The 24763-nt window shown below is 35.8% G+C and overlaps 2 protein-coding genes across 3 annotated transcripts in view; one reads left to right on the top strand and one right to left on the bottom strand.

Annotated features, from left to right (window-relative positions):
• The first annotated feature begins 597 nt into the window (after window positions 1-597).
• PYROXD1 (pyridine nucleotide-disulphide oxidoreductase domain 1) lies at window positions 598-23974 on the top strand. 2 transcript variants are annotated; one of them, XM_061205077.1, is made up of 12 exons: window positions 598-790; window positions 3441-3521; window positions 8715-8834; window positions 11375-11503; window positions 13477-13550; window positions 16596-16756; window positions 17525-17625; window positions 18613-18748; window positions 19653-19765; window positions 20404-20526; window positions 22273-22410; window positions 23201-23973. In XM_061205077.1, exons 1-12 carry the CDS (start codon window positions 707-709, stop codon window positions 23447-23449), a joined length of 1509 nt encoding a protein of 502 aa, XP_061061060.1. In that variant the 5' UTR covers window positions 598-706; the 3' UTR covers window positions 23450-23973. The 2 variants fall into 2 exon arrangements, with proteins under 2 accessions (XP_061061060.1, XP_061061061.1); XM_061205078.1 differs by lacking the exons at window positions 598-790; window positions 3441-3521 and adding an exon at window positions 5704-5806 and having other exon boundaries at window positions 23201-23974.
• Window positions 23640-24763, bottom strand: part of RECQL (RecQ like helicase) — a 35437-nt gene continuing 34313 nt past the window's right edge. Inside the window, exon 15 of the mRNA XM_061205076.1 lies at window positions 23640-24461. Coding sequence (XP_061061059.1) covers window positions 24309-24461 — 153 coding nt within the window. The 3' untranslated portion in view covers window positions 23640-24308. The remainder of the gene's footprint in view (window positions 24462-24763) is intronic.

Below are 24763 nucleotides of genomic sequence, written 5' to 3'. Positions count from 1 at the left end.
TACTGAAAACTTGGGAAGAATGTTCTTTTATTTTGGCAAAATGGCGAGAAAGTCTATATACTATGGGAAATTTTCGCTGAGGTCAAAATTGTAAATGGAAATAACTTCTTAGAAAACAATAGTAGTATTGCTTTTGTCTTGATTAATGTGTCAGTGAAGAATGTGCTTCCAAAATATAAAATCTTATCTTGCTAGGTTAAGGGTAGGGAAGGATTATGTTCCTTCTACCAGGAAGAGTTTAAGAGCTGGGGCTGTGTTTAACTTCCCGCAGGAACGAACAGTGAGAACTTCATTTATTCTAAGAACGCTCTGCCCCGTGACAACACTGCTGTCTTAAACAACCTGCCAAGCCTCTTTTGACAACCCATCTACTTTACTTTGGTTTTTGTCTTATCTTTACCAAAGTTTCGTGGAAAAACTACATTCAGCTGTGGCGATAGTAACGCAAAACCCCGGAATTGCCAACCCGCCTCTGCGCTTTAGAAAACGCAGCCCCGGCCGATACGCGAAGAGACTAAGTATGAGCTCCCGGGTACCCGTAGCTCGGAGAAGCGCGAAGAGACTAAGTGTGAGTTCCCGGGCACCCGTAGCTCGGATTCTCAGGAGCAGGCGCCGAAAGGGGCTTCCCCGCGCCACTCCCTCTCGCGGCCTGTAAACTTTTCCAGCTTCCGCACTGTAGTCCTAAAACCGCTGGAAGTCCGAGAGCATGGAGGCGGCGTGCTCGCCCCCGACGGCGGGGAAGTTCGTGGTGGTCGGGGGTGGCATCGCGGGTGTCACCTGTGCGGAGCAGGTAAGGGGGGCGCGCAGGCGGCTCCGTCCCGGAGGCGGTGGCGCTTGAGGCTCCTTCCCCGCCCACCTTTCCTGGTTTTTTTCCAGGTCGCTCTTTAGCCGCTTCCTTTTTCCCCTCTCACTCCTTCTTGCTCCCAGATATTAGAGACTGTGTCGTGGCCCCAGATGATGTCCTTAGTACCTCGCAGGCTTCGCTTCCGGCGGAGGGAGGCGCGATGGCGAGCAAGTTGTTAGGGGAAACGCAAAGCGGACTGAACCCGGCTCTGGTCCTAGTGCTGTCAAAGCCGATGGGGAGGAGGGGGGGTTTACGACTAGTTAGTTCATGGTTAGAAAACTCAGCCCCCTTTCTTAATTAGCTGATTGAATCCCGCTTCCGCACGGCTGCCCAAGTCCTGAGTGCATCATAACTGAATGATAAAGAAACCCTTACGTAAGTTTCCTATACTTTGGACTCCCAAGATAGAAGAGATATCATCTCTAGTAATGTTTTTTAAAACAACTGGCAAGGGATTAAATGCAGTGAGGGTATGCTTTTCTGATTTATAGTGAATAATCAGACCACATATATACATGTACTTGTATTCCAAGAGGGACTGGATTATTCTGTTGGTAAACAGTAAACAGATGTCATATTCTTATGACATCACTGATGTCATAAGAAATTGAAGAGGTTTTTTTCCCTTAACTTTTAATCTTTGGATGTGTAGTTTTCATTTATTCTCTTGAGTAAACACCTATAATCCAGGCACTGTACTAAGGGCTGATCAGACTAATACAAACAGAGTATGGTACCTCCTTTTTAGAGACTCACAGCCTAGTGAGTCATGTAAATAAATAAATAAGTAAAAGTAGGTAAGTAAATAAATCATTTCATCGATGTGTTCACTACCTTAGGGGTACCTGTGGAGTTGGTAAGGAGTGGATTAGGGAAGAAGTATCCTTTCTTATAGGAGGGGTCCTTTTGTCTTAGTACAGGCATACCTCATTTTATTGCCCTTCGATTTATTGTACTTTGAATATATTGCATTGTTTACAAATTGAAGGTTTGCGGCAACCCTCTCTAGCAAGCCTTATTGGCACCATTTTTCCAACAGCATTTGTTCACTTCGTGTCTCTGTGTCCTATTTTGATAATTCTCGCAATGTTTCAAACTTTTAAATTATTATTCTATTTGTTATGGTGATCTGTGATCAATGATCTTTGATGTTACTATTGCAAAAAGATTACCACTCGCTGAAGGCTCAGAGGATGGTTAGCATTTTTTAGCAGTAAAGTATTTTTTAATTAAGGCATTACATTTTTTAAGAACACATTTTTTTTGCACACTTAATATTGGCAACTATAGTGTAAACATAACTTTTATTTATTTATTTTTGGCTGCATTAGGTCTTCGTTGCTGCGCGCAGGCTTTCTCTAGTTGCGGCTAGCGGGGGCTACTCTTTGTTGCAGTGCGTGGTCTTCTCATTGCAGTGGCTTGTCTTTGTTGCGGAGCATGGGCTCTAGGCGCGCAGGCTCAGTAGTTGTGGCTCGCAGGCTGTAGAGCGCAGACTCAGTAGTTCTGTTGCATGCGCTTAGTTGCTCCGTGGCATGTGGGATCTTCCCGGACCAGGCCAACCCGTGTCCACTGCATTGGCAGGCGGATTCTTAACCACTGCACCACCAGGGAAGTCCCTAAACATAACTTTTATATGCACTTGGAAACCAAAATTTCATGCAACTCTCTTTATCGAGATACTCATTTTATTGCAGTGGTCTGGAACCGAACCCACAATATCTCTGAGTTATGCCTATATAGAGGAATGAGTAAAAAGTTTACCAAGTAGACAAGAAAAGGCAGACTTTCCAAAGGGAGGCAACAGTGTAATCTCAGGTGGAAAAGCGTGGCACCATCTGGAAGCAGCAAAGCTTAAAGCGTATGGTTTAAGCTTTGCTGCTTGGGGAAGATGACCAGAGATGAAGCCAGAAAGCTGGTAGAGACCTGATCATAAAGGATCTTATAAATCGTGCTGAGAATTTAACAAAGACTTATATAAGTAGTCAAATGATTTTGAGCAGTGTAGTAATAAGATCAAATGAAAAATTTTGAAAGGTGATTAGTTGCAATGTGTTTGGAGCAGGGGAAGCTGGTTAATACGAGACTGGAAGGCTAACTTCAAGGTGATTTTAGTAGCATAATAGTGGAAACAGAAAGTGGGGAAATAAATTACAGAATATACAGAGGAAAGCAAGATGGAGAGAGTGATAATATTGTCAAATATTATAGAAGTACTTGGGAAAGGTGCTAAGCTTTTAAACGTTTTATTGAAGCTTTGCTTAATTTCATTCTACTAAAGGCAATTGAAATTATTATTTTATAATAAACAGAAGTTGGTTTAACTGTTAATTAAGAAGATAGTTCCTTCTCATCCTCTGCATGATAATTGTTGAGTTTAGTGTAAATGTATTTTTCATTTTAATCAATATGAGAGTGGAACATTACTCACCACTACCCCATAAATATGACCAAGACCTTTAGAGGAAGAACAGTGAGTTTTTAGTTTCTTAAGTTAATTACATTATTAAAATTGCATTATCCCTGTCTCACCCTACCACGCCATATGTACTAATGCTTAGTTATTTATCATATTTTTCCTACTTGTTTTTTTAATAAGTTGGCAATTCACTTTCCATCAGAAGATATTCTCCTGATCACAGCTTCTCCTGTTATTAAAGCAGTTACAAATTTCAAGCAGGTAAGAACCTTTATATAACTTTCTTAGTATTACTCTTTAAAAACTACAATCACTCAAATAGCAGTTAGTGTAATTGTAGTATTTTAATTGTTTAAAATGACAAATGTTCTTTTGATACTCATTTTAAAATCATAGCTCAAAGTTTAAAATTGTTCATATTGAATACCAAAAGCACCTGGAATGGTACTGAATTTCTAGTTTTCTCTTTTTCTCTCCCATCTTTTCTTCCCCACTCAGAATTACTTTTCAGAAAATTTATCTTTTGAGGAAAGATGTTACACACATATACATGTGTATCTTTATGCAAATATACATGTGTATCTTTATTATAAATGTGTGTGTGTATATGTGTGTGTATTTACGAGTCAGAAGAAGAGTGCTTTTGAGCCAGGTTTACACTTGCAGATAATTAATGTTTCAGATGTGTCACAAGCATCTCAGAACAGTTTGTAGTTCGTGAGTTTATTTTACACATGTTATAACATTGTAATAGGAGTCTGAGAACATTTGGGTCATAGTATCAAAGAAAAGTGGTCTCCAAACATTTCTGATCCTGTACCTCACCTGTTAAAAACTTCTGAGCTCATATTTTAATATTATATTTATAAATTATATAGATGTACTACAGTGCTACAATTGTGAATATTATAATGCCTATGCAAAAAATAAATGAATAAAAAGATGAAAAACATAAATCTTTTCTTCCCACACTGCAATGAAGACTATTAACATAGTCTTTGATTCATTAGAAGTTTTCCCTTATAATACTCTGATAATAGATTGTATCTTTTTTTTCTTTCAGTATTTTGTCTAAGATTTATTTATTCATATAAAGGTTAGAGACTTGATGTTAAAGAGGAAAAGCAACCTTCTCCCTACCCATCTCCCACAAACACACCTTTCCAATCTTGAAGTATGTTTTATAAAAGTTCTTTATATATTGTCTCCCAGGGAAGAGATCAATATACAGTTAACCTACCCCATTCTCATATATAAACCCGTAAGATTTACATAAGCCCCTAAGACCAAGGGTAATTTAGTGCCATATGTTGCTCTTTATAACCTGCCTAGAGATACGTAAGATATCTTAGAACCTTTGGTACAGCCAAAAGAACTATGGGATTGGGAGAACCAGAGAACAAATTATGGCTCTTAATTTCTAAAAGAAAAAAGTATATATTCAATTACGGCTAAGAGTACATACATAATAGAGAGATGTATAGCTGAGTCTTCTAATGTCTTTACAGAAGACTTAATTTGGTGTAATGATCCCAGAGTTGTAAGACCTGAGTTTAGTTTTTGCCAATCTTTTTTTTTTAAGTGTTGTACAATAGAAGGAAAAGAACTTGGGTTCTAGGCCTAACTATTATTTACTGGCTGTGTAACCTTGGCAAATGTCTGTACCTGAGTTGCATCGTTAGGATAATATCTTCCTTGCTTACTTAACAAGGTTGTGAGCTTAAGATGTACTAATCTGTGTGAAAGTGAATTAAAATAAATATTGCAAATGTCAGTTATTCTTAGTGTTTAGAAGTCAGAAATTGCATTCTTCTTATCATTTATTGAGCATCTAGATTATTTACCAACCAGTGTGCTAGGCACCCAGGCTATAGAGATTAAAAGTATAGAACATACATCAAAAAGTCACTAGTGGTTATCCCTGGGGTAAGGGGAAAGTGAGATTTAAAGAGCGGTAAAGAAGGATTTTAATATTTAATCTTTATTATGTATTGTTTATTTGTTTAGTGTTAAAAAGAGCACATATTCATGACTTGTGTAATTTTTAAAGGAGAAAAAGGATTAATAATAATAATAATTCACATTTACGGAGTGCTTATTATGCTATACTTCTAAATGTTTTAAATATATTAATGTATTTAATTCTTAACCCTGTGAAGCAGGTTGTTATATTATCCCCATGTTACAGGTGAGGTAAATGGGTCACAGTGAGGTTAGGTAAATTTCTGAGGTGCATAAAGTCAGGTTTTGAAACTAGGCACTTTGGTTGTAGGGCCCTCATGGTCAGTTTCTCAGAATGATTACTTTCTGTTGGGACAACAGATATGCAAGAAATAGTTGTCATACAACATGATCATTATCCTGATAGAGGCAAAAAAATTGAGGTCATATTCCAATACATGCATATTTATTTTTATACATAGAAAACATTGTGAAGGAGTGCCAAAGCCTGCCTTTTGCGAATCAAGGAAGGCTTTACATTGGAAGTTGCATTGAAACTGAGACTTGAAGAAGGTTTTACAGTGTTTGTAAGAGAGCGAGTGGAGGTAGGCATGTGCCACGGTGCATGAAAATGTGTAACTATGAAACATGCCCCAACAGGGACCAGTTCACCGCTGGCATGTGGAGTGCGAGGCTGAGCCAGCAGGCAGGGGCCAGGTCGTGACGGGCTTGTGGGCCATGATGCGAAATTGCACTTTATCTAAATTTAGATGATGCCAAGCTGCTGGAGCATTTAGAGCAAGTGAAAAGACTGAGCTGGAGATGGTAATTTAGTATTCACCGTTGTCTCAGTGTCAGCTGCAGCTACAGGCCTGGCTTGCACTTTCCCAGGAAGGACACATGCCGGGAGAAGAAGATGGGCCCAGTGGTGGTGTCCTTGGAACACTAAGCAGAGGTCAGAGAGAAAGGGGAACTTAAAAATGGCCATCCATCCTACTTCTTAGTCTTAGATCTAAGAGGAAAACTGTGAAAGAGCAGTAACCCTAAAGCCAAGGAAGGCAAAAGTTTCAACTAAGAGGAGTGGTCAGTTGTGTCAGATCCTGTGGAATGGTCAGGTAAGATGATGGCTCAAAAGTAGCTATTTCTAGTATAAATCATTGATGACTTTGAGACAGTTTATACTGTTTTGAGAAATTAATGGGAGGAAATTCTAAAGTGACAGTTAGCATAAACTTTTCTCTCTTGAAAAATTTGGCTGCAAAGGTAGAAAAGATAGAGTGGCAGCAAAAAGAGGACATAAGGTCTAGCGTTAAGTTGAGTTTTATTCTTTTACGGTGGGAAACACTTGAGCCTGTTCACCTGTAGGGAAGCCTGAAGATGAAGGAAAGCAAGGAATACATAACAAGGAAGGAGTCCTGAGGAGGTGAGAGGCGATGGGATATGGAGCACAGAGCAATGGATTGACTCTGAAATAGTGGGAATGGGTCAGGGAAGGTGGACACTAGCAAAGAAATGTCTAGATAGTGGGAAAGAAGTAGTCAGAGCTCTTAGTGGTCTCTTTGTGCCTAGAAGTAAGGTGATTTACTGAGAATAAAGAGGATAGAGTAAGTTCAGGGAATATTAGAATGGTGAAAGTTTGAAAAAGTCACTGACGGAATGGAATACGTTACCAAGATGTTATTGCTCTTCTCACTATATTGACGTTTGCACTGATGGTATAAAAGCAGTGCTGGCTACTTACCTTTGTAGCCATTTTGTTCTTCACTGCCACACAGTTAGTGAAAAAAATAAAAGCCAGTAAAAAACATGTTAGTTTTATTAAATCTTGACTCCTGAGTACACATCTTTTTAATATTCTATATGATGCAATGTGATGTATGCATAAAGCTCTTCTGCATACAACGAGTACAACGTTGTCTCAAGGAAAAGCCGTTGTACAATGAACTAGCTACTGTTTTCATGGAACATCAATTTTACTTGAAAGAACAGCTGACAAACTGGCTATTCATCTTTGGAAAATGAATGAAGTGAGCCTGTCACTTTAAGAAAACAACTGATGGTACTTGTTGCCAATATGACAAAATTAGAGCTTTCAAGCAAAAATTAGATTTTTGGAAAACTCATTCTTCACTGTGAGCCTTATAGTACTTAGACTTTTCTCATGAAGTTGTTGATAATAATGAATTTTTTTTTATATTTATTGATATAAAACGTGTATTTGGAAGATCTCTGTTAACTTAATGAACCAGTATTGTCCAAACGACTGATGTGTGATGTTCCAAGATCCGCTCAAAGTGCAGGATAAACTAATGGATTTCACAGTCACAGTATGAAAAGTTCTTGATATGGTTTCAAATTCTACATTTCATCTAATCTTTAAGAAACCATCACTTGTTGAGTTTTAGTGTGGCATCAAGAAGAATGTACCGTTATCTGAAAGGGCTGCATATCTGTGTGAGGCTGAACTCTCTTCGTGTATTGATACTTCAACCAAAACAACGTTGCAGTGGTTTAAAGGTAGAAGCAGTTTGAATGCAGAAGCAGATATGCAGCTATCTTCTATTAAGCCAGATATTAAAGAAATTTGCAAAAGTATAAAACAGGGCTGTTCTTCTCAATTTGTTTTGTTTTAGAAAAAAATATTTTTCACTAAAGGTATGTTATATCAGTGTAACATGTTTTTATTGTTGTTACTTTTAAGTGAATTAAGAAATACTTTAAAATTTTTCTCAGTTTTAATTCCTAATGCAGCAAATATTGCTAGGTGTAACTCAAAAAAACAAAAGCTCATTGGGGTCCTCAATCATTGGTAAGGGTGTGAAGGGGTCTTGAGACTAAAAGGTTTGAGAACTGCTATAGCCATGCAGTAGCATTTCCATGCAGTGTTTAAGGCCAAATACCAGTCTGAAAGGTGTGTGGTACTTCTGTAGCAGACTGGGTATAGGACTAGAGAAAGCAAGTAATTTGGTCTGTGCTTGGGCGTTTTCAGGGTAATTAATGGTTAAGGATAAGAGAGCAAGGAAGTAAAGGATTTGGGGAAAAGGTGAAGTAAATGATCCACAATGGAGTCTTAGTGGGATAGGAAGGAAAGTGAGTCCAGGAGGATGCTGATGATTTTGGAGAAGAGGAAAGAAGAGTCCAAAGACTAGGTCACAATAAGGTTAGCTAGTCAATGGAAAGAGAGAGCTACAAGGATAAAGAAATAGATAAGCTGTTTGATTACACTATACAGAAGTAAGTAGTGTTAGCCTTAATTTTCCAGGCCAGGAAACCGAGGCTCAGTGACTTTCTGAGTTGCCCAAGAGTGGTAGGACTAGTATTTGAATTTAGGTCTTAAAATGTGGAGTCTGGCCCTCTTTCCACTGTGTATAGTGCAGTTGGCAGACTTCCTTGTTTTATGAATATAAAATAAATAGTGTATAAAAAGAAATGAAAGTATTTTTTTATTATTTAAAATTCTTGAAAGGAAAAAATTTTTTAAGTATACATTTTTATTTCTTTTATCTAATACAGGTTTCTAAAGTGCTGGAAGAATTTGATGTTGAAGAACAACCAAGTACCATGTTAGAAAATCGCTTTCCCAACATTAAGGTTATAGAATCTGGAGTAAAGCAACTGAACAGCAAAGAACATGTAAGAGGGTTTTTTTCTTAATGACATTTGCCATTGTTAAATCTTGGTGAGGTTTTGCCTGCCTTCCTTTGACCCCCCACCTGTTCCACCACCGCCCAAGTCTCTAGCATGTAAATTTCAGTGACATTGATTTCCATTAGTATTAGAAAAACTTATGCTTTTTGTGAGTTTATTGGGGTCATATAATTAGTTTAGCCTGGCATTTTAGGTTTTACATTTTAAATTAGCATTAACATTTATATAGGGTTCGCTGTGTTTTGGGCACTGCATTAAGTACCGAGATACAATAGCAGTAATAGCAGGAACCTACTCCCGGTAGCTCTCAGTGTCATAGGGAGTATAGCCATGCATACGTTTAATGTATGCCCATAGAAGAAAACAGTTGTTGAAATATTATCAAAGCTCTGATGGTAGGTATTTAGGAAGACCTCCCAGATCGAGTAATATTTGAGCTATGTTTTAAAGATAGGTGAATTGAGCTCTCCAGGTGGAAAAGGACATTCCAGGAAGAAGAGATTACATTACGGGTTCAGAGACTCAGAGAAAGGAAAGGGACATGTGGAAGAGTGAGATTGTCAAAGGGGTTGGGGTGTGGATAAGTAAAGGAGATTGGCAGACTAGCCCAGAGAAATAAGTAAGTAAGATTGTAAAGAGCTTTTTATGTCATGCTAATAAATTGAGTTTATTTTATAATCAATGGAAAAAATAGTAAAGAGATTCTAAGTGGAGCCAGGGATGCTAAAATACTCTTTTAGGAAGATGTATCTGACAGCAGTGTCAAGGATGAACTGGGATAGAGCAAGTGGCCAGTAGCCAACAACCAAATTAGAAGGTGGTTGTAATAGTCCAAAATGATATAAGGCCCAAACTAAGACAGTCTCAGGAAAGGCAATACCTCAGTCTCAGATGTCAGGAAGTCTCAGTGTCACATGATTAACAGTATCTTCAGATGAGCTTTAGGCAAGATAGGAAGTAGGGTTTGTAGTTGTTTCTCTAAAGCAGCTCACATTTGAATTCTCCCTTAGGGAGAAAGCACACATGTCACATTTGAAACAAATAAGTTGACAGGAAAAAAAAAAGTAAGAAAAAGTACTGAGTTTTATGAGAAAAATATTACAAATCTGAATCTACACACCGCAGTTAGTTCCTAATACTTGTAATGGTAGTACTTGTTCCATTAGACACCCATGTCAGTGATTGCTCATTGAGTAGGCTCAAAAGTATACTAATGAATTGTGAGGGAACTTATATATTAGGGCATTTGAATGAATCAGAGTGCCACACGTTGCATTTGAAAAGTGTCCTACATAACATACATGTCTGCATTCTGTCATCCATCTTTCGTATTCTTTAGTGAATTAGAAACGATGTGTTTTACCTTCGTCTCTACTTCCAAAAATTTAACAGTAGCCAATGAAAAGTTTTTGTGTTTCTTTTATAGTAGCTAAATGCAAATAATTTTTTAAATTTGGTCAGTGCCTATAACTAACTTCTATTAGTTAAAATTCTAACCAGATTATCTAAAGGAAGACTTGTGTAACATTTCTGTATGATTATACTGTGTTGGTTTATTGGTTTTATGTATTTGTTATGTAGCTGAAGAGTTAAAATGGGTAACAAATATTTCAGTGGGTATGTAAATGCTATTTGGCAAGTTTTATAAATCAGACATATGGCACAAAGGTTAGCCCCCGAAACCATTCCAGCAAAGTCTGACATCTCTCATAGTAGCACACGCTTATGTATACCTGCTTTCTAAATGCTTCTACTTTTGTGTAGATATTCATTCAATATTAAGGAACAAAAACAATGGATCTCTGATATGTATTTTTAGATTCATCTAAATTCATTAATTCAAAATGAATATAAATTAACTTTAAAGCCAGTACATGCTAGGATTTAAGGTTAACATGTTTTTCACTTATATAAAAATATAATCCCCAAACAGCATGAAGTTTGCTGGTAAAGTGATTGTTATTTGTACTTAAGAATATAAATACTGTTTTTAGCACTTCTGATTTTTCAGATTAAGATGTATTGTGACCTCTTCTACCATTCACTACTCCCCGGTACCCATAACAGACATTAAGGTCTGATATGATTAGAATCACTAGATCTTCTTACAGTATCTTCTCACTGAGATCAGAATGTTCATCAAGGAAATGTTCATCTGAATGCTCAATTTGAAATTTTCTAAATGTTTCCTTTCTAATCTAAGGTCAACATACCTTTCCAAACATGAGATTCCCTTGGTTTTATCCAAAATTTTGTGGGAATGTACCTTTTTTTCCATGGGAGAAGGACTAATTTTCATCAGATTTTTTAAATGGTTCATGGTTCTAAAGTGATTAGGAATCACTGGATTAGAGAATGCATTCCTATGCTTAGTTAGCTTTGTCATTGCTGTAACAAAGTATTGAGTGCCACCAAGAGGCAACCTTAATATATTTTTTGCTTTTGTCTTATTGAATGTTTAAAGTGCGGTTGTACCTATTTATAAATGTTTCCCCTCTTCTCTTCGTTGCTCTATGGTTTTACAGTGCATTTTAACTGAAGATGGCGATCAGCATATTTATAAGAAGCTCTGTTTGTGTGCTGGAGCTAAACCAAAGTTGATATGTGAAGAAAATCCTTATGTGTTAGGAATCCGTGATACAGACAGTGCTCAGGTAACATTTTGACATTGGGTCATGGGAAAGAAACATGAAGGTTTCTTAGACTTTTTCTACATTTGAATCAAAGTGTTCCACCTATAATGTCAATTCCTAAACTGTAGCAGCAGAAGAAAGGTTTCATGACTCATAAACCAGAAAGTAGTTACAATGTTTTATTACTGCCAATTTGAGTTTAGTCTTAGTGGATAATTTATCTTGTTTTTTATTTCATGTTCTTTCCATTATGTGATATCCCAGAAATAATGTCTACGCTGAAGGTTACAACTTACATTGCACGCACATTCATTATTTTACTCTGATCGGGAGTATGTGATTTGCATCCTAAAGGATGTAATGATCTTTTTCTCAAAAGATAAAGCATGTCCAAAATTTACTTCTCAGCAAAGAAATTAGTATTCAGAAGATCTTTGTCATACAGAATCATGACAGAATCCTAGAACTGAAGAAGACACTTGGTTTGTTGTTCTGCTCAAGAACAGTGATAAACTATCCCAATAAGGTGAAATTCTACCTTCAGAACCTTATACAACTTCTTTTGGTAATTTATTTCAGGGTTCATTGACCCTCATTGCCAAAAACCTTCTTGTTTTCTAGTCACAATACTATTGTCTTACCTCAAGCTCGTTGTTCTGTCCCATGAAGTGGTAATTGTACATTTACATGATAAGATTTTATAGTCTTGAAAATTGATAGTATTTTCTTCAGTTTATTCTTAAATAATTAGGAATTTAGACAATACTAGAAGAACTGGATTATGTTCTTGTAAACATTTTAGGTTCATATCATCAAAGATTGAGTTCATAACTGTGTTCCAGCGAGGTCGTCTACGTATATGAACTCACTGAATCCTCATGATAATCCTGTGTGACAGTCATTACTGCCACTCTGCAAAGAGGCAGCTGAGATGGAGAGACTAAGAAATTTAGCTATACTAAAGTAGCTGTTAAGTTTATCAGAAGTATAATCTAAACTCATTGCATTCATCTCCCTGCCCACTGCTCTCTACAGGTCTTTAATTACCTGCTGTGTTCAGTGAAGGACAAGGGAGAATTAACTTCAGGTTTTTTCTTTTAGAATTTAAAGAAGTCAATTCAGTGGTTATGTATTGTACATTACAATAAGTTTTGGGGTCCATTAATAGAAATGGTGACCTGACATAGTAGGAGGTGGAATTTAGCGATTCAAATGTCATCTGGAAGCAATGGGACTATTCGCTACTTTAGAAAGTACCATAAGAATGACCCCTGGTATTTTTTTTTCTCTCCAAGTTCATTGTGATCTTTTTTTTTGGGGGGGGGAGGGAGGGAGGGATGGGAGGTGGAGGCATCAATTAGCTGTCTTATAACATAATCACATTTTAAAATAAATATTAGACATTATGTGCCTCCTACTCCCAACAGCTTTATCTCTATCATCTTAATACTTACAGAAACCTTGAGATATACTCACCTCTTATTTCCGTTTATAGTTGGGGAACCTGAGGTGCAGAGAGGTTAAGCAGTTTGCCCAAGGTCACCTGGTTAGTAACTGCTAGAGCCAGGGACTCTAGATCTGTGCTCTGAACCACTGTGCTGCTGTGCTTCTCGTTCCTGCAAGTCCCAGGTGCTGAGTAACTGCAGGGAAAGTGTCAATTGAGGGACTAGAAGGAAAGGAAGAATCCTGTTTCCAGGGTCAAGATCAGTGTCATGTTGCTAATTGATTTGGTCAAATAGTTGGGAATGTGGCAAACTAAAGACAGAGGCTCTTGCTGCAATTCTGAATGTAGCGACATAAAAGGCAAGGAAAGTCAGGAAGAGGCCTTGCTATAAAGGCAGTTTGGGGTGAAACATGGAGGGAGCATTTATTATATTAATTGGGATGGTGCGTCCTGGCAGAATGGGAAAGTGAGGTTTATTATCAGTGAAGCCTCTTGCTTCAGGCGTTGCCCACTATTACAAAACACTCTTTTCATTTTCTTTTTGATACAGGAATTTCAGAAACAGCTTACAAAAGCTAAGAGAATAATGATCATAGGGAACGGTGGTATTGCACTTGAATTAGTGTAAGTACATATATTTGAATATTATGTAAGAATTGCTCTGTGATTCATGTGATTATTGACAGACTAGAAGACATCTTGTTATCATAAAATCAAAGATAAATATAATTGTTTTTCATACATTTTCAAGGGGAAAAATCCACTTTATTTTTTTAGCTTTCATGGAATTCATAGTTGCAAAATTGACCTCATAAAACATAGGAGTTTCGGGAATGCTTTAGGTCTCAAAGGGGCAGACACTGATGACTGTCTAGATTTGGCCCGTACACGTGTTCTTAGAAGCATGTACTATACTGGAGAACAGTTTAAATGTGTGCACCTTTAGAGAGTTCTGGTGATAATCCCCGCTGCTTTTCATTGCTTATACCCATCCTGCTTCACTCATGTGTGGTACTTGTCTGGCCGATGAAACGCAAAGTGTCTGTGAGTTCTATTTCAGGGTATGTGGTACTCCTAGCTCTTGGTTTTTGGAAGTTGGGGATTGTGAACACCTTAATGTGAAATACTATCATCTTAAGATGATATTTCAAGTTTGGAAAACATTGAGGACCTGCTGTGGTCTACAGAGCATTGATGCACTTTCTTTGTGATTTTTATCTTTCAGCAGATGGCTGACATGGAATAGTCTAGATATTTTTCAGGCCAGAAAGTTGGGTCTGACTACAAAGAGGACAAATTTATATCAAAATAAGGAATCTGCCAAAGCCCTGTCTTTTCTCACTTTCATTCATTCCAACTCTGAGACTAGGTTTTTGCCCCTCCTTTTTAGAGGATGGTGAATCCCAGTGGAAACCTGTAAGAGTTGTTGGATTGCCTGAGTACTAGGTGTGGCAGTCATTATTTTAATTACGAAGTTTGTGGCATTGTATGGAAAAATGCAGAGAAAAAACTAGGGAGTCAAGACCAAACTGGGCCAAGAGGAGGGAGGCATAGATTTATTGTAAGAGGGGCTTCAAATCCTTATGTACACATGACAGATTTTCTCCATCAGTTATCACCAAAAGTATAACTTAATACTATTATTATTATTATTACTATTATTCACATTGAAAATCTTCCTCATTCAAAAATGTTCAGAGTCTCACAACATTTAATCCTATTCCTCACTTTCTTTAGGTTGAAGATTAAAGACCATATACTTGGATATAAAACACGTAATTTTATATTCAGTAAACTCTGGTAGTTTAAGAAAGCTCCCATATAGTGCTATTCTCTCGGTTTAGGTTTACTGAATGATTAGGCCTTTGTCTTCTCTTGATGAAAAATGACATATCCAAACTCTTTCTGCTTTTTAATAGCCCCCGTGTCCCACTGAGGCTAATGTTGATTTTCTTCAGTATACTTTTATTTCAGTTATTATCTCTTTTCTTCTTTCCAAATGTAGGTTAATCCTTTCTTTTTCAAACAGACATAGTTTTTCATAATTTCACAAAATTTAATACTTCACTGTTGTCTGTTTTTTAAGAGTGGTTTTAAAAATGAAAGCAGTATTTCCCCTATGGGTGATGATACCTTCATGCTTATGCATCTTTCTGAGGACAAGTTCATAGGGTAAGAGGATCAGAGGGTGTCTTGTGAGGAACAGCACATCCAGGAGTTACTTATGGTGACTACTTATAGTAAAGATGGCTTGCTGGTCTAGCATCAGTACTTTAAGCTATTCTGATATGTGTTATGTTGCTGTACTACTTTAAAATACAAAAAAAAATGGTAATTACAGAAATTTCTAATTTATAAAAATTAAGGAAATCATTTCATGGTAACTGTGTGCCTGTATGTAAATTGACATATAAAATTTATCACCAAATGTGTGTGTATTCTGCTTTCTGCTCATCAGCAATGCTGTACGACCTGAGCAGTGTTAAGATAAAATGTTCTCCAGATAATCTGACATTTAGTAACTATAAATACTCTTTGCTGGCATAGGAGAGGAGGAAAAATAAAGGCCCATTGGAGAAAGCAAGGGACTCCTTTACCATATGCCAGAAAGCATGAACATCAGGTGATCTGGAGTCAGATGTACTAAACCTTCTTTCTTTTATCACCTGCTTACTGATCAGCCTTGAAAAGTCATGTAACCTAACTTATATCAGTCTGAGATATAAAGATGGCAGTACTTTTTACCATAAATAAATGTTAAAAATTAATAACATCAGTACACTCTTATTACCATTGCAATTTCAAATAAAATCCTAGTGTAGTTAGGATGACCATATATACTGTGTGTCCAGGATTGTCCCAATTCATTTGTACCAAAACAAGTAGTAATAGCAGATAAATTATAATGAACTTCAGGGACTTTGTGGAATGAATATTAAGAAAATTACATTCTCCGTGTCCAAACCTAGAGATAAAACTGCAGGTGCTCAGGAGCTCTGGCTACCTCCTGAACGGTAATGGAAGGTGGCTTCCTTGGCCATTCCTTTCTTCCTCTAAGATCCTTCATTTTTCTGTGAACTGGATCTTTCTTTGGCTAGATGGCTTGGAAATTTCTGAGGTGAAGGGAATTCATTGCAGGGTAATTATTCTGTTATAACAAAGTTAAGATTTTAGTTTGTATCTCTCATTTGCTCCTTTTTCTGTGTCCTTCCATAATGTGCTTTGAATACATAAAATATGTTAGCAAAGAAGTCAACTGTTCTCAATATTGTAGCTATATAACATCTATAACATCTATCCGTTCATTACTGATTACTCTATAACTAGGTAATAAGCAAGACCCTGCTCACTCCTGGGAACCCTGGGGGACATTCATATAACTATCTTGTAGAAATTGAACACTTTGAAGTGATATTCATTGTAATGAAATTTTACCTGATATTCAGTACATATATTTGTCACATATGTTTTTTCAGTAAACTGGTTAAATTTCTTGTATTATTTATTCTACTTAGCACTTATTATCCTAAAAAAGTGTTACATTCCTCTTTATAATCATTCTTTCTCAGTTTGCCTTAAAATATTTTCTTTACATTTGCCTTAAGAGATAACTGTTATTTGTAGATACAAAGATTTTTTTCTTCCAAGTAACTTTCATATTTCTTTTAGGTATGAAATTGAAGGCTGTGAAGTAATTTGGGCCATTAAAGATAAAGCTATTGGGAATACTTTCTTCGATGCAGGAGCAGCTGAATTCTTGACTTCAAAGCTCATTGCTGAAAAACCAGAGGCTAAAATTGCACAAAAAAGAACCAGATATACAACTGAAGGTAAATATAGCATCTAGCTCATTCATTCACGGATGAAACTTTATTTTTTTAACCATATAGAAAAAGGCTATAAGAAAATTTAGCGAAAAGATTTTATTTGGGGATAGGAATATAGATATTTCTATTTCCTTATGTGATGTTTAAGGTTTTATTTATATATATGTATGAAATATTTATAAGATAAATATATTTATATATGTGTATATATGTGTATGATGTATTTTATATGAAAAATATGTATAACTAAAACTGGCAATTTAAAGTAAATTAAATAAACCAGCCCATCTGCATCTTTGCGGACAGATGCTCCAGTTGGACAATACCTAAGGTAATTTTATTAAAAATGCAGTGAGTTTAAAAACAAATACAGTTTTTTAGTTTAAAAGAGCTTTTTTATTTTTTTAAACTTTTGGCTTATAAAATTGAGCAAGAATTTTGTAAGTTTTGGGGGTACTAAAAATTGACAAAATTTTCAAAATTTGACGTCTAATTTTCTTACCTTTCATATTAACCAGTGTATATAACATCCATAAAACACTTTTGAGTGTTTATACACAACACTCGATTGAAAGATTATCCATTTTATAGCTCTATATCACAAAATATTAAAATTATGATTAAAATGATTAATATAGATAAGTTTAGTCCTGCTGTATGAATGTATGTGTGAAAATTATTACATTGCCTAAAAACTTCTGAACACAAATGTAATTCTCTGCCTGGCAGTTTTTATATCATTTGGATTTTGAATTGAGTTTATCCCTTCAGGAAGGAAAAAGGAAGCAGAAACCAAAGCTAATGCTGGTAATATAGGCAGTGCCTTGGGACCTGATTGGCATGAAGGGTTGGATCTTAAAGGAACAAAAGAGGTATGTTTTCATATACTGTTTAAACATATCTAAATGCAATTTTAAATTCTTGAACTGTTTGTTAAAGACTGGTTATAAGTATATAGTCAAAGAATTGCTAGGTTGCTTTCCTTAAAATCCATGGTGCTAGGAAAGGGCTTCAGTGCCACTTGGCCCATTTGAACTCTCCAGAGACAGAGATCTCCATACAGGGACTTCAGTGAATACACCTGTCATTTTAAATTAATCTTTTCTCAAAGGTCACTTTAGATGTAGTATAATATTTTAAAGGTTATTAGATAGATTCTAAATGAAATACACATTTAATATCCTAATTGCATAAGCAGATGACTTGCTTTTACTCATTTTATTTACTAGATATTTTAGTTTTTTAGTAGTTGTTAAAAGGCTATGATATTTAAATATTGTAAGAAACATGCAGGCCTTATTACTGTGTATGATACCTTTTCAGCCTTCAGTAGGTTGGAAGGGGGCTGGCTTCACAGTGTATCTAATTTTTGTGATGGAAATTACACAAAGTAATTTATTCCTGCACCTTCAGGTCCTAAGATTAATGGTATTCTTAACCTGGGAACTTCAGTTTAGTTCAGTGAACATTTATTGAGTATCTCCTACCTAACTGGCATTTTACTAAGATTCTGGAATATAACAATCTGGGATATATCAACTTTCCTTTTTTAGTCTGTAACAGTTGTAATTTAAAAGAAATATACGTGTAGTTATCAGGGAGGCTCATAGTAAAAAGTATGCCCTTGGTGCTACCTGCCAATTCAACTACTAGATCTCTTTAAGTACTGACTGAGTTTCTGCTTATTTCTTTCAAACAGAAATTGAGAGGCATGCTTGTGGGCATTCAGTGTGTTTTCTTTCATAAGAATTATTTTTTCTATGTTTTTATAAGTGTATTATAAATTTTTTCTTCATCATCAGTAACCCAGATCATTCATTCTAGAAGTATTATGGTGACCAGTGTTTCTTTTATTTTAGTTTTCTCATAAAATTCACATTGAAACTATGTGTGAAGTAAAGAAAATCTATCTTCAGGAAGAATTTAGAATTTCTAAGAAAAAGTCCTTGACTTTTCCAAGAGACCATCATAATCAGTTAGTTATAGCTGACAAAGGTAAGTGATGAAATAAAAAAATAAACACTTATTTTAAAAGAAGACTTAATCTTGCTTTATTATAATATTTAGAAAACAGCTTCATATTTCCATATAAAACTTAAATGTGAAAAGTAAAAATAAAACCATAATTTAATAACACAAATCATTTTGTTTTCACTACCTGCTCTTTACATTTTCTAATAAATTAAATGGTAGAAAGCTTAACATCTTACGTAGGGCTCATTATGTTTTGACCATCATAACGCGGTGAGTTAATCAGAATATCTTGTGAATCAAGACAAAACATAAAAACTAAAAAAATCTGATACTCTGAAAGGTGAAGTGACATCCTCAAAATCAAACAGAATGAAATCTATAAATTTGAAACTAAGGCACAGATCTCTTAAAATTCCTATTCTACTCTCCTATGAGAACGACTCAGAAATACACTCACCCAAACCGACGGTATGGGATATCCCACTGCTCTGAATTCTTTGAATGTTTTCATAGGAAAAGAGAGTGTTAGAGTTTGAATGTGAATAATAAGGGAAAACACTGAAAAGTGAGTAACCTAGTTGGACTAAACTCTCAATGGAGTATAATCTATTTATAAATTATTTCTTTAAAAATCTTTATTAAGTATTATCAATTTAAATTTACTTTGTTAGAATTTCTGTGTCTAAATTTGAAGGAAAAATATTTAGAATGCCTGCCATGGTTTTGCGATTATACCCAAAATAAGAAGATGGCACTGATGACATTAAAAATTGTTTTAGCAAATGTACCTATAAATATTAAGAGGTGTTGTTTTAAAGTCATCTCCTGCCTTTTTCTTTCTTTCTTTCTTCTAGTCATTATATTCACATAATGTTATAGACAGTGGTGATTACACTTGAGAATAATTTTTTTTTTTTATTTTAAGAGATATGGCCTGTATATGTGGAATTGACCAATGAAAAGATATATGGCTGTGATTTCATTGTCAGTGCTACAGGAGTTACACCAAATACAGAACCTTTTCTCTGTGGCAACAATGTAAGGTGAAAATTTTGTCCCACTGTGAACATTTTTAAAGTATTATTTATGAAGATCTCTAATTCTCAGGCATGAATAATTGTTCATTGTTTTGGCACAGAACTGTAATTTAAGATGACTGAAAACAGTTTAGTTTATATCCATGTCTTGATTTGCAGTATTGTTTTACTGCTTCAAGTCTTTAAGCAGTTAACATCCCAGCCTAAGTGTCATTATTAAGGGGACATAATGCACAATTTATCTAAATGTTGGTAAGAAACTGATACCTCCTATGAATTCTTAAAAGTGATTCTTTTAGAGAAGCCAGCTTGTATTTTATGCTTTTTAGCATTTGAAGTTTACAAAAACTAAGGAATATTTTTGTAACTATGGGTGGGGTCATCATATGGTTATTGGCAATTTTTGATGTTCTAAGAATTTTAAGAATTTGAAGTTCCAAGAATTTTATGGGTTCGTCTTAGTAGGAATTTGAGTGCCTGGAAATTCAGCTTAGTTGTCTAAACCTTGCAGTTTAGCCAGCTTTTCTCATTAAAGATCAGCATATCAACGTGTAGAATTTGACTTGTTCTTTTACTTTAGAATGAAAAAGTCACGTTTCCTTTTTCTTACCCCATATGCTTATGAGGAACATTGTTTAGTTTGATGTAGGAAAAGACGGTGGCCTGAAGGTGGATGATCACATGCACACGTCCCTTCCTGACATCTATGCTGCAGGTGACATCTGCACGGCCTCCTGGCAGCCTAGCCCAGTCTGGCAGCAGGTAAGCTGGCATAGGTGGTCACAGGTTTTTATCAGAGATTCCATCTGAAAATAAAGGAACTGCTACCAGCATATCCAGCCTTCTGGTTTTCCAACTTTTGTACTTTAACTGGGAAGCTATCATAGAGTTTTTTTGTCACAAAAACAACAAACAAAAAGAACACTAGAATTTTTCCCTTTTGGTAAGTTATTATATAGTGATGGAATAGACTGGGATGTCTTTTAATTTAAAGAGAATTATGATTGTTACTTTGTTTTTCATGCTCAGATGGTTATCAGTGGTGTCCAGTGGAACTTTCTGTGATGACAGAAATGCTCTATGTTTCTGCAGTGTCCAGTCAGGTAGCCACTAGCGATGTGTGTACTAAGCATTTGAAATGTGGCTAATGTGAGGAACTGAATTTTAATTTTACTTTTAATTAAGTAGTCATGTGGCTAGTGACTATGATTTGGGGCAGCACAGCTTTGGATTAAAAAGTAGCAAACTGAGATTATAAACCATACATTCTGTTTCTGATGATCCTATCCCCGTGGGAATTATTACTGAAAGACTGTTCCCATAGTAAGCAGAATTCCTCAGCCTAACAACCCCTTCTAACTGGATCTAGACTTCCTCCTGCCCCGACAGTGTTGCCTGCCTTGTAATGGTGGAGCAGGAGTACTGGAGGAAGGTACTCAGCGGCCAGAGGTGGGGTGGTTTTAGTAGGAGTAGAGACAGAGGTAGATGTTAACAGATGAAAGAGCCAGTCAACGCTTATCTTGGTGAAAGACCAGCTCTACAGGTAGGGATATTTATTCAGATTAACTGTGGAGTGTGAAGTAGTGGAAGAACCAGATGTATTCTAAGAAGCAGCTTTACTATTTAGTACGTTTTAACATACATCAGAGATAGCATCAACAAGAGAGCGATTTCAGCCATAATTCTAAAATGCTTCAAACTAGCTTGTTTTTTAGTTTTCTCTATAGTGACATCCAATGTTGTTTTTATGGCATATCTGTCCCAAACTCAATTCGGAATTGGAGTTCGTGGGATTTTTTTTTTTTTTTTAAACATCTCAGCCCTCTAAGGGTTGAATCTAGGGAATATGTATATTATTATATCCTTCATGTGCCTCATACTCTGATACAGGAAAGTCCAAAAATAAACAGGGGTTTCTTACTTTGAGTGAATCTAATAAATTTCATCTCTTAATTTGCAGAAGCAGTAAGTACACTAATTAATTTGTTTTATATAGTCCGAGACACAAACTAAAGGGACTCGGAGGCTAGAATACATGAGGTAACAGTGCAGCAGTGTAATATCGCAGGCCACTTCTGTTGGCCGTTCTCTAGTTGTTACCGTGCTCAGTTTACTCTGCTCCCTTACCGTAGGCTGCCTCTTACTTCATCAGACCCTACCTTGTTTAGAGAGGAGACTGAATTTTTTTTAAAAATCTATCACTTCTACCAGAAATGCTTAAAGCTCATATCCATGATTATGGTTATTATTTTTTGCACACAAAAAGACATTAGTTACCACACATGAGGTATAAGAATGATCAAACACCAGAATCAGTTGGTTAGTGTGGATGGCTGATTGCTTCTGTGGCAAAGATGATTCAATCAATTACCTAACTAGCTAGATCTAACTGTTCTCAAGGACTGTCAAGCACTGAACCCCTTTAAGGAATTTTACTAGGTTAAGGTGATAATATTTTTCAAATAATGATAATAAAAAGTTAAATTGCATAACCTTTTTTTATTTCAGATGAGGCTGTGGACCCAGGCTAGACAGATGGGATGGTATGCAGCAAAGTGTATGGCCGCAGCTAGTGTAGGCGAGTCTACTGACATGGATTTCAGCTTTGAACTTTTCGCTCACGTAACAAAATTTTTTAACTATAAGGTAAGATAGATAAGCAAATTAGTGCCTTTTCTGCTTGTTAGTTTTATAACTAATTATGGTCATCTGATTTTCTCACATGAATAAGAACTTATATGGCTTTAATCACTTTACAAAAAATGACAAATTTCCTCATTTCTTGCAAATCTATATCTGGTTATTATTGTTGGGCTTAATCACTAATCATCTGATAATCATTACCTACCTTCTGACTATATTATTTTATAGTTTGAGGGGTTGGCGGGGGGAATCTCTTCCAGATTTGTTCCCTGTTGGTGCATTTCTGAGTTTTAGTTGCAATTCACTCCTCCTTTGTGAAGGGAACTAACAGCTGTTCATACTCAAGAATGAGCAGGTACTTCCCCCTACTTATTATCTTACTTAATCCTCTTTACATCACTCTGAGGCAGGATTTTTCCTCCTAATTTACCGATAAGGAGAAACACATACAAATATATACATATGGTTCAGGGAGACTAAACAATTTGCCCATGAAAGATCAAATTCAGCTTCTTACTAAATCTTTAAATTGTGACTCAAGGCTAATGTAGTCTACATCCTACATATTTGTATATTCGCTAGGTATTTTTAATGTTCATACAGATTGTATGGTAGTGTCATCTGTAGAGTAAATGCATGCCATGCAAGTGTTTTCTTTGGGCTCCTCCGAATGGCACTTTTAGCTGTAAATTTTCGTGACTAGATTTGCCATTCTACGAAAACACACAAGAACTGCATATTATGTTTCTTTTTCATACTCACTAAAATAACTGTTTTGTCTTTTTCTATATAGGTTGTATTGCTGGGAAAATACAATGCACAGGGCTTAGGTTTAGATCATGAATTAATACTGAGGTGTACCAAAGGACAAGAGTACATCAAAGCCGTCCTGCAGAATGGGCGAATGATGGGAGCGGTCTTAATTGGCGAAACTGATTTAGAAGAAACATTTGAAAACTTAATTTTAAACCAGATGAATCTTTCAGCGTATGGAGAAGATCTACTAGATCCAAATATTGATATAGAAGATTATTTTGACTAAAAAGGGCATTTCAAGGGCTACATCGAGTTCCAAATAAGACAAAAAAGTCGCATGCCAATAAAGTAAATTGACTGCACTGATTTAATGATGACCATCTGAAGTTAAAAATACAGAAATACGAAGATTTTAAAAATAAAATTCTAAAGATGAAATCAGTTCAAATCATTTATTTATAGATATATTTTTTTCCTAACAAACATAAAACTGACCACTTACTTAAGTCTTAAGTATTCATTTCTGTGTTTTAAACTTAGACACATTCATTTGTGATTTAGATTTGGAGCAAATTTAACTATGTTGTTATCTACTTAGTCAACAGTGTGGTCTGGTTAATATACCAGAGCCATTCTCTGTGAAATGTCAAAGCAGGGCTGTGGTTTCCAGAAGCTTACAGTTTTATTTTACTTCAATAGAGGTGTAGCATACTTGCTAATATTATTTGTATGGATACCTTATTCCTTTTTTATTTAATAAAATATTCAGTATAATAATAACATTGTTATCAAAAGACAGTTGTGTCAAAAGAAGAAAATACAACTAGTTATGGCAAGGCATAAAGAGCTTAAGATAGTTATATGAACTTATTCTCTTAAGTATTTTACATTTAAAGGGTTTTACATTAAAATGATTTATTTTTCCCTTGTTTCATACTGTAAATTTATACAATTCATGATCTCAAAATTTCAAAAGGTCTCAAATTCTCAAGTCTTCAATACTTAAGAAATAAATTCTGAAAATATAGCTCCATATGAATAAAATATTAATGAAATTGTCTTAAAATTAAACTTCTGATTAACTACAAAACTAATGGTGTATACATGCATAAACTATTTTCTTAGAAAATTCAGAAGCACTCATCTCATGCATTATCAATTTTTCTTTTCTTAGCCCCTGTAATCTTACAATCAGGTTGCTGAAGCATGTTCACCGACTTCTTCTGGAAGTTACTTGGAGTTTTTTCTTCCCTCTTTTTATCAGCTCCTTCGGAATGACAACTTTGAGGTGATTCAGCCTACAAAACAACAGCAAGGCAAACACTCGTAAAAATTCAGCTATTCCATTTTCTCAGGAGATTAATAATCTCAATAGTCCTATTATCACCTCTTTAATTAAGTGTCCAGTGGTCTTGTTTTTTATCTTCAAATTTCTGCCAGTATGCGCCCCATCTTAAATAGAAGGGGCTGTGCTGTCAAGACCGTAAAGAACACCTGACATGTCCTTAGACACACTGGTGCCTGGTGTGCTTTTGCAGGCTTGAGAGCAGTTAGTTTGTGACAGTGCTTTTCAACCTCTGCTGCGCAGGCAGACTTCTCA

This window comes from Eubalaena glacialis, chromosome 11, assembly GCF_028564815.1.
Source record: "Eubalaena glacialis isolate mEubGla1 chromosome 11, mEubGla1.1.hap2.+ XY, whole genome shotgun sequence".
NCBI classification, from domain to species: domain Eukaryota; kingdom Metazoa; phylum Chordata; class Mammalia; order Artiodactyla; family Balaenidae; genus Eubalaena; species Eubalaena glacialis.
Note: the sequence above shows the minus strand (reverse complement) of the source record. Positions and strands in the feature narration are given on the sequence as shown.